An 11,044-nucleotide genomic window follows, 5' to 3' on the forward strand; every position below is an offset into this window, starting at 1 on the left:
CACCGATAAAGAATGTGGAACAATTAAATATCGTTTTTTAAACTTTTGCGGAATGTTAAATTTTTTGTAATTGTCAGTTTGTCCAAATTTTGTTGTATTTTGGCAACCAATATTTTTCTTGTTATATGGCACTTGCGAATACTTTTCATTTTTTTTTCGACTTATTTGGCTAACATTTTTTGATATTGTAAGACTAGACAAACCTTTAGGTTCAATAGAAGTGTTGATGTTATTAAAATAATGAGAAAGAAGATTTACCAAAAATTTTATACAATTTTAAATTATATATATTTTTTATTGTTTTCTCATTTTATTTTAGTAACTTTTAGCTATTCCAAATCAAATTATATTTTTCATCTAAAAAAATAATTTTGGCACAAATTTATGAACGAGTTTCTTCTCCAATCGATTCTCGAAGTTCAGTCGTACACAGAGGGTCGTTTCTTGAAAGACTCCACAAATTGTAGGCTGCAAATTGAGTCGAAAATTTGCAATTCTTGACCAAATCAACGTAACAATTTCGTCTTTTGATGATGTCACTGCAGAAAATTACAATTTTTGTATAAAAATATTTTTTTCATCACGCCCACCCCGAAAGGAAAATGGCTTAATTATGCAATAATAATAATAATAATAATAATAATAATAATAATAATAATAATAATCATAATATTTAAATAAATTTTCTATAAATATTCGCATCATAGGATTAATATAAAAATCTCACCTGCAAGTTGAGGATGGAAAATAATCATTTAGTGCATAAATAAGAAATCCAGTCATGTGATTAGTATACTTTCTTCTGTTTTTCTTTTGAATGAAAATTTCGCATTTTTTAATTTCCTCAGGTTGAACATTTTTCTGGCATTCTTCATCAGAACTGTAAATCGTCTCTGTAAGTTAAAACTATTATTTATTGTATTCTCTTCTTTTACGCAAACTATCATTATCAATTCGAAAAACAATATCAGTTCAAAGTACAAATTTCGATGAACTATTTATTTGTTGACAGTTTTTGAGCACCTAAATTCGAAAATAAATTAGGGTTTTGGAAAGTATTTTCTGTTTGTTCTTCAGCTTATATTAAGAGGATTTTTCTTAGATTCTTGAAAAAAATCAAAAATATTTTTGGAAATTTTAGATACTTATTAAATTCAGAAACATCTTTTAAACAGGCTAAAAGTTTTCTTAACAATTTGAAAAACTTTTCAAAATTAAATGAATTGCTTAAAAAATTTCCTGATTCTTGTCAACATTTGTTTGGATTGAGAAAGTCAGAAAAATAAAATTCACAAAAACAGAAAACTGCTGTCAATTGAAAATTTTCGAATTGTAAAATTACTGAATGATCAGTCTGATCTATTTTCGATAACAAAATGATAGTTTATGTTTAAAATTCTAATGTTTAGTACAAAGAAAATTTTTTTCTTGGAAATTCAGATTTTGGGTTAAATATTGAACTATTTGTAGAAAATTCGTCTATTTGGCTGAAAAATTTGGCTGTCTTCTAAAAAAATCGCATTTTAGTTTGAAGATTAAACTATTTGTTCGAAAATGTTGAAAATCGAACGTGATTAAAATTTACTACTGTTTTTTTTTTATCAATTGACTATTAAGTAAAACACTTACCCCTTTCAAATTAAAAAACAACTATTTGTTTAAAAATTCATCTTTTAAGTGAGAAATTCGTCTCCATCGCTTAAAAGTCAAACTTTATATTTGGCTGTTAATGCCATTGTTTTGTCTAAAAGTCGCTTCTTTTTTTTATTGTTGAAAATGTTGCGATTTGGTTGAAAATTAATCTTTTTAACTGAAAATTGAATTATTCGATTATTAGTATAAAAATGATTATTTTTGTTAAATATTTAATAACTTGTTTGAAAATGTACGCGTACTGTAAATTAGTTGTTTTTTTTGTAGAAAATTAATCTTCTTGATTGAAAATTTAATTATTTCATCCTGGATAGAAAATTGATGGTATTTATTTTAAGATTGAACTATTTTGTTAGAAAGAAAATATTTGTTTGAAAATTCAACTGTATGGTAGAAAATTCGTTCTTGCTCCTAAAATTCAACTGATTTTTTAAAAATATTTTTCAATTAAGAATCTATTGTTTCCGTAAAAAATCAAACTATTTAGTTGAAAATTAAGTTTTTGGTAAAAAAAATTGGAGTGGTAATTTCTACCTTTTTCTGGAGAATTCGTCTTTTTCTTTTCGAAATTATTTTTTTTTGGTATTAATGTTAGCTTTTTTAGTTAAGAATGCAAATGCTTGTTTATTAATTATTCTGCTTTCATTAAAATCAAATTATTTGTCGAAATTTGGTCTTTTATGATGAAAATTTATATTTTCGGTTTGAAAATTCAACTATGTGATAGAAAATTTGTCTCTTTGGTTGCAATTTCATTTGTTTTGTTCAAAAATCGTATTTCTGGATTTAAAAATCTACTATTTTAGTACAAAATTGAATTATTTGGTTAATTATTAAGTTTTTGGTAAATTAGTCCATTTTTTTAGTTTTAAATTAATCCTTTTTTATAAAAAATTCACCTACTTAGTTGAAATTACAACTTCATTGTCAGAAATTCGGCTGTTGATGTTAATTATGATTTCAGTTGAGAATACAACTATTTTCTTAAAAGTTTTATTATTTGGTTAATAATTTAACTATTTTGTTGAAAATTGTATTATTTGTTGAAAATTTAAAAAAAGTTGTGAAATATTCGTATTTTTTTGTAGAAAAATCATCCTTTTAGATTAAAAATTCAACTGTCTTTTAAAAAAAGCCCTCTTTTTCACTTAAAAATTTAACAATTTGGTGAAACATTCATCTTTGTCTGTTGAAAATTTAACGAAGTTTTTACAAATTTAACTATTTGGTTGCAAATTTAATTATTTGTTTTAAAACTCAGCTATTTAGTTTAAAAGTAATTTTCTTTACTTGTAAATCTTACTACTTTCTTGAAAATTTGTCTTTTTGAATTGTAATTTTATATTTTTTGGTAGGACAGTTTTTGTGTCAAAATTTAGCTCTCTTCTAGGAAATTTATATTTTTGGCTTCAAAAAATTTTGTATAATAAGGGTTCTAAGATTTCTTAATAAATATTGTAACTAAAATTAGACGAAGTGAATTGAGAAGGAATGACAAAGTATTGGAATACATAAAAAAATTTGTCTCTACTAATCATAAATTATTTACTATAAATTAAAAATTAGAATAATATATTCAATTAATTAGAAATTTTCTAAATTCGTAAATTCATAAAAAATAGAGAATTCTGTTCAATTCAAAGCTGATTCTGATTATAAACGCTTAGCTAAATTAGTTAAGTTTAAAATGTTATGATTGATTTTTTAATTCTTTTCCGTTGATTGGATTATTAAAAAAAAAAAATTTTAATTGATTTCCTGAAATAAGAAATCCAAGATTATATTATGTATTGGACCATAATTATTTAGATCTAAGAACATATCGAAACAATTATTAACATGTTTCTTAATGAAGAACATCAAGTTTTAAATTAATTCGGAAAATTGTTGTGATTTGAAAATCATAAGGAATTATTTTAATTTCTAAAGTTTGTAAATAAAGATGGCACATCTAGAGATGCCATGGTGTGATCAGGAGGAAATTTTTAAATTATTATAATGTGAATAATTCCTGAAAAAAAATGAAGAATCTAACGACCAAATTTGGACAAACGCCATAAGATGTTCCCATTGCAATCTGAAAAAGAGAAAAAACTTCTTCCTCCTAAAAAAGAAAAGAAAAAATCTTCCCTTCCTCTGGCCAGAAATAAAAAAAAGGAAATAAAAATGAGAAGGCAACCAGCCAAAACCCCTTTCTTCTCTTTTTTATTTCATTCGACTTCTTTTTTTTATCATTATCAAATCACAATTTAAAAAATTTGTAAAAAATATATATATATATATATAATCACCAACGTTTCGGCACCCATACGGCACCCTTATCAAGGCAAAAACAATTTATATATGAGAAAATAAAATCGAAATAAAAAAAATAAAAAAAATAAAAATTAAAATTAAATAAAATAGAAATAAATAAAATCTGCAGTCGACAGGCACAGCAACACTGCCACGATGCTATCTCCCTGACGACTGAGAATGAACTCCCAAGAATGAAGTGAAAGTTCAAAAGGCAAACGTTAAATAGGATTTTAAATTTGATTTTAATCTCATTTAAATACCTTAAATTTTAAAGCATTACAGTTCTAAATTAAAAATAATTTTTTATTAGAGTTTTTGGAACTGTCGGAGCTTTTTTGAGTTAAAGAAAGTTGAGGTTTAAAAAAATTAAAATAAGATATATTCATATAAAAAATTTTAAGATCCAGTTATACATGTGTGGTACTTACGATACGTTATTTTGCTGCATAGTTCATTCGTTATTATTTGCACTGTGGCTTTCATAAATTCTTCATTTTCTCCCTCAAATAAAATTTCTGGATGACATTCCCTAATGTATGCAAGTTTATATACAAGTACAGTCTTAACTGTATGTTTCAGATAATTAGCATCCAGCAAACATGATTTATAGATTGCATAAATCATGTCAGATTTGGCTGCATTTATCATTTTAGATACAAATTCATCTCTAAATTCTGTATATTCAATGTGAAACATCAAGTATTTTTCTTTGCCTTCGGGCATAATTTGTGTCACATTTTCTGAATTACAAGAGTGATTTTCGTATTTATAAAGCCAGTTCATTGCATCTCGATATGAACTTAGATTTCCATTTAAGTGCGTGGCGATATGATCTACGGAAATTGACTATATGGTTACAAAATTTTTCTTTTGTACCGTTTTTGGTTAATACATTAATTATTATAAAAAAATTTTTAATTATAGTAATAAAAGATTACTTACCAGGTACATCGATAGCATGAGAATAAATGATGCATTTCAGACCTGTGCATGGAGTGTTTTTATTTATGGGAATTTTTTTCGAACATCTTAGTGTTATTTAATAATATTATAAAACATTGATTTTTTTAATTATCAATGGAAGTTCAGCAACTATAAAATGTTTTATACTTTAAATTTAAAGATTCGACCATTTGGTTCAAAATTCAAGTTTGCAATTTGTTAATGGAAATGTTTGGTCTAAAATGTATTTGTTTGTTTTTAAAATTCAAATATTCCGTTGAAAATAAATTTCTAGACTGAAAACTAAACAATTCTATAATTATTAGTTGAAAGAGAATCGTTATTACATAATTCAATCAATTCTTTGTTAGTTTATGTATTTTGTTCTAAATATGTTTTTATTTTGACAGAACATTATTATTCTTGATTGAAAATGTCACTGTTCTAATACTTGTTCAAAGTTTATCGCGTTTAGTTTTAAATTGAACTTTTTGGAAGAAAATTCGTCTATTTTCTTAAAATTTAATTTTGTTGTTAAAAATTTATAATTTTGGGTTTAAGATTTATTTGTTATAGAAAATGTATCTTTTTCGATTCTACATGGAAGTGTTTGGTTAAGAATTAATCTGTGTTAATTGAAAATTCAACTATTTTGTTAAAACTCTGTATTTTTCATCGAAAATTATTAGTGTCATTTAATATATTATAAAATTTTATTTTTTATATGACTAAATTAAAGCTTGATGACTCTTAAGTATAATAAACTATAATATTATTAACTTTGAGAATGTGAACTGTTTTCAGTTGGTTTATTCATTAATAAATATTCCAAATTTTCTGCACCATCAATTTTTTAAATCAAAATTTCCAACTAAGTTATTTTTTCAAATAATGTTGTTAACGTTTAAAAATATTACTTATATAACTTGTATTGGGAATATTTTTAAATAATTTTTTTATTTTTGCAAGATTTAAAAATTTTTTAGGCAAAATAAATTATTTCAAACGAAATATTAAAATTATTTTTTTGCTTAAACAATAATATTAGGAGAACATTAAAACAGATTTTAAATTATTTTCAAATATGTCAAAAAACAATCCAAAATGTTTTAAGACAATCTCCCTACTTATACAGAATTTTTAATTTGAGAAAAATTCAAATAAATTGTCAAGTTATTTAGAGGACGACTGAAAAATACAGCAACATATCCCGCCACAGGATAATTCCCGAAAGAAGAACTATTTCATATATTTATGAAATTTACAAAATTAGAAAATTCGCGATAATTTGAAATTCTAGGATTGTAAAATTTCCCTATAATAATATTGTTTTATTAATTTATAATTTATTTATTGTTGTCCTGCTTTTGTATTGTTTTATTTTCTTTAATATTAAATAATTCAGAAAAAATTGTAGGAAAAATTTGAATAATTAAAAAAAGCTATTAGGAATTTTAAAAGTTTCAAAAATGATACTGATATGGGTATGCCATGACACCCTTTAAATGCTAACCTGCACTTTATATATTTGTATTTTAGTTCGTTACAATATAAATTTCAGATACCAAAATAAAAATTTTCAAATTTACTTATTTGCTCTAAACAAAAAATTACTTTTTTATCATCAAATATGAAGTTTCAACAATATAATTGAAATTTCAAAAAAATAAATTAATTTTCAAAACATAATTTAATTTTCAACCAAAAAAGGTGATTTCTCAACAAAAAAATGTAATGGTTGATATTTCCAGAAAAGAAGATAAAATTTCATTTGTTTTATTTAATTTTTCATACAAATAAGATGAATTTTCAACAAATAAAGATCTATCAATCATGGAAGAAGAAAAAATTACCTAAATTATTGAATATTCAAGCCAAAAAGCAAATTTTCTTGACAAAAATTGAATTTTCAACGACGAAAAAATAATTTGTAACCAAAAAGTTAATTTTTTAATCAAAGGGATGAATTTTAAACTGAAAAACATGAATCTTTGACCAAAAATAATTTCTTAATAAATTGGTTGAAACTAAACAGTTAAATCCTCTACCAGAGAAGATTAATTTTCAATAAAAACAGTGTAATTTTCTACCAAGCAAGATGAAATTTCTACTAAAACATATACATTTTTAAATCAAAAAGACCAATTTTCAAAAAATGTGTTTACATTGTTATGAAAAATTTGTATTAGATGTACTTTTTAACACTAAAATATGAGTTTTAAACAAGAAGTAAATTTTCTATAAATTTACTTGAAATTTCAACCCAGAACTACGAATTTTCAACAAAACAGTAAATTATTCATCCAAAAGGGATGACTTTTCAATAGAATTGTTCAATCTTTAAATGAAGAGTTGCATTTTTATCTCAGAAAGATAAAATTTCTACTAAAATAAATTAATTATCAAATAAAACTTAACAGTAAAATTTCTATAAAAAACGATGCAGTTTCTACTAAAATAGAGGAATTTTGGAATTTGTAACACAAATTTTCAGAAAAATAGTTGAAATTTTATCAAAAAATTAGATTAATTTGATTTTTCAACGCCAACATATAAATTTGAAACAAGAAGTAAATTTTGTATGAAATGGTTTAATTATCAATTAAGAAGTTTCATTTTTAACAAAGAAACATGCAGTTTCTACTAAAATAGATGACAAACATATGAGTTTTTAAATGAAAAAGACAAATTTGAAATAAAGATGAATTTCTACCTAAAAAGGGTTTCCTTTGACCTTTTAAGCCCAAAATATGATTTTTAAATACGTAAATTGTCAAAATAAAAATTATTGAATTTTCAACCGGAAAGGATGTCTTTTCAACCAAATTTTTGAATTTTTATCCAAAAATGATTTTTATTTGAGTTTTTAACATCAAAGTATGACTTTTAAATAACAATTAAATTTTCTACAGAGATACTTGAATTTTCAACAAAACAGTTGGAATTTTAACAAAAAAGGATGACTTCTTAACAAAAGATTTCTTTAACCAAACAGTTGCATTTCTATCTAAGAAAGATGCAGTTCCTACTAAAATATATGAATTTTTAAATTAAAAAGATAAATTAAAAAAAAAACTGTTGAATTCTCATGAAAAAGAGTTTCGTTAACTTTTTAACACTAAAATATAAATTGCAAAGAAGTTGATTTTTTAGGATATAGTTGAATTTTCAAAGAAAAAAAAACAGTTGAATAGTGTTCCCTGAAAATCAATAATTAAATACCAGAATCTTAAAGTTGTAATTTTTTCACCTAGAATATTATATAAACGGAATAAAACAATTTCAAATTGAAATTGAAATTTTTTATTTCTTTTGCTTGACAGTTATTGAAATTTATAGGAGTTCCCTGACTTTGCAACACTTTTTTTCAGTCCCTTAATTTTTACTGAACACAAAAATTCCCTGACTTCTTACCAATTTTTGTTAGCTAGCTTCATTTTTTACCCAACGTGTTTTTTTTGGCGCGTAAAGTTAAATTCGTGATTAATTTCTGTACAATTAATGTGAGTTATTTATTTCATTAACGAATCTCCAAAAATTTCGTACATGAGTGAACGACGCCCCCCCCCCCTCCCTTCCGTAAAAACCCGTAACAAAATCTCTCGACCTCTCGCTTCCGCTTGAGCTGTTACGTAATTTAAGTACGGTCCCGTTTATATTTTTATTTTTGCCCGTTGGAATATAAATTATTATCAATTTTTGGACAGGAATTTGGGTTTTGCTTCAACTTACACCGTTCTTTATTGTAAAATAAAATAAAATAAAAAATCTAAATTGTGTATGTTGCTTAGATTTGCACCTGAATGTGATTACAAGTTCGTTTTTTTCCTCATTTATATTATCTTAAGTGATTACAATGGGTTTTTTTCGAAAATCTTTCCTTTTAATTTTTTTTAAGTTGTGTGTGATTTCAGGTGTAATGCAAAAATTCCTAACAGCTTCAAAAGTGCAAATGTGCAAAGAGCGTAATTTGCGAATTGATAGTGCATAAAAAATAGAAAGCCTGGAGATGGCTTAGAATAGCGTTTTCAATACAGAAAAGCTGAATCTGAGACTAGAATAAATTTCTATTAAAATTTTTATGTAGATTATTCTAATTTATTCTGGAATTAATGTTTTAATTTATAATTAAGTAGGAATAGGATTATATTTATTTACCTTTGAATTTATATCAATATTTTCTCTCCCAGATTGTTGTAAAATTATTATTTTCAAAATTATAATTATTCTAGGGTTGGTGTTCGAATATAATTAATAAATTAAGTTTTAAACACAAGCTAAAAAATCTGATGAAAAGACAGAAGTAATTGTTGATAACTTTTTATCTACGTCACTATTTTAACTTTAAAAACATCTTCCCGTCTGAAAAATCACACTGATTTTTGATTAAATTATATTCTTAAAAATCATAATACTCACAAAAAATTAATTCTGGGGCAAAAAAACTCATTACATGTTTCATTTTGAGCATAAAAAATATTTTCACTGTTTTAAAACTGATTTAGAAGCAAGCGAATCTGGTGTATTTATTGTACTGAGAAAACGGCTTCTATAATTCACGCAATCTACTGTTTTCGTAATCATACATTTATCTTGCTGGATGACACAATTTAATGGGATTTCTGCTCGAACCAGATATGCATTTATATAGAATGGAATTTATCAAAAATTACTGCAATGTTACTTTATTAAAATCAAAACTTTACAAAATTGAGTATTTATATTTATTTTTTTACTAGAATAGGCATAATTCAAAAAGTGAATTCATTTACATTTTGAATGCCCCCACCCTCCGTAAATTTGTAAACTCCTTTTATACGATGCCAATAAAAATGTCATTTTTCATAAAATCAAATTCAACTAAGGATAAATTTCTGACTATTTTTAATTAATGCTACTATTTGCTCAAATTGTCATCTCAAAAAGCGAAATTTCCAAATTTTTCTGTATTTTTAAGATTTCATAGTAATTTAAAGTTTTCAAGAATTTTTAAGATATATCACAAATTTCAAGATAATCAAAGGAAGTTTACGAAACCTGAACGATTTTTCAGGATCTTCAAAGAGTTTGAAGATTTGAAAAAATTTAAAGCTTTTCAAGGGAATAAGATTAAAGGATATTTAAAAAGACTCCAAGACGCACCTTTTTTATCCAGAATTGATTAATTTTATCTAAAAATTGTACTATTTGTTTAAATATTTAATTCTTTTATTAAAAAATCGACTATTTTCATATTCTCATAGTTCAAATTTAATCCTTTTAATTTGAAAAGTGTAAAAATACATTTAAGTCTCAGAATTAATTTTCTTTGGTTAAGAATTCTACTGCTTGGTGTACAATTTTATTTCTTTGTTAAAAGTTAACTTTTATTTCTAACAAGTCATATTTTTTTCACCAAAATTAATTTGTTTTGTTTAAAATTAATCTTTTCAGATGGGAAGTTTATCCTTTTAGATTAAAAATCCATCTTTTGGTACAAAAATCCTTTTTACTTGAAAATAAATTTCTTCTAATTGAAAAGTCAACTATTACATTTTCAGTTTCTAATTCATCTCTTTTGTTAGAAAAATTACGCTATCTTGTTAAAAATTTAATTATTTTGTTGAAAACTCAACTATTTTGTTAAAAATGTATCTTTTCTAGTTCAAGATTTTACTTTTTTTTATACATTCGTCTGTTTTGATAGAAAAACCATATTTTTTTGGTTGAAAATTCTTCTTGCTTCGTTGAAACAAAAATTATATTTACGTTTTCTAAAGATTTTAAGGTATTTCAAAGTATTTCGCGGAATTTCCAAAAAATTTTAAGTGATTTCCAGTGAACTTTGGAAAATAAATGAAATTTCATTGACTCTAAAGATTTCACCGTACTTGAATATGATTTAAAGGCTTCTAGATATTTCAAGGGATTTTTTAGAGAAATTTAATAAGTAAAATTAATTTAGATTATATTCAAAAGTTTTCAAATGATTTACACATTTTTCAATGGATATGTACGTTTTCTAAAGATTTAAAGGGATCTTCAGGAATTATCAAGGACTTTCAGACAAATAGAAAATTTCAGGAGATTTCAAAGAACATTCTAGGATTTTCAAAGATTTCAATAAATTTCTAGAGAACTTTGGAAAATTAAGAAAATTTTATTGAACTTT

The 11,044-nt window shown here is 24.2% G+C and overlaps 1 protein-coding gene across 1 annotated transcript; it reads right to left on the minus strand.

The window, feature by feature from the left end:
* Positions 1-320: 320 nt before the first annotated feature.
* LOC117175709 lies at positions 321-9,421 on the minus strand. The gene is made up of 5 exons (XM_033365472.1): positions 9,313-9,421; positions 4,894-4,935; positions 4,380-4,784; positions 728-893; positions 321-539 (listed from the first exon to the last, which is right to left on the minus strand). Exons 1-5 carry the CDS (start codon positions 9,362-9,364, stop codon positions 383-385), a joined length of 822 nt encoding a protein of 273 aa, XP_033221363.1. The 5' UTR covers positions 9,365-9,421; the 3' UTR covers positions 321-382.
* Between the last annotated feature and the right edge of the window lie 1,623 nt (positions 9,422-11,044).

The sequence above is a fragment of the Belonocnema kinseyi genome, chromosome 6 (assembly GCF_010883055.1).
Source record: "Belonocnema kinseyi isolate 2016_QV_RU_SX_M_011 chromosome 6, B_treatae_v1, whole genome shotgun sequence".
Lineage (NCBI taxonomy): Eukaryota > Metazoa > Arthropoda > Insecta > Hymenoptera > Cynipidae > Belonocnema > Belonocnema kinseyi.

Excerpts from the sequence above, each read along its gene's own strand:
- LOC117175709 (XM_033365472.1), bottom strand. The coding sequence starts at position 9,364 with ATGCTCAAAATGAAACATGTAATGAGTTTTTTTGCCCCAGAATTAATT. Across the intron at positions 4,936-9,312 it reads TGCCCCAGAATTAATTTTTT|GTCTGAAATGCATCATTTAT; the intron begins GTGAGTATTATG and ends CTCCATGCACAG. Across the intron at positions 540-727 it reads TTTCCATCCTCAACTTGCAG|TGACATCATCAAAAGACGAA; the intron begins GTGAGATTTTTA and ends AATTTTCTGCAG.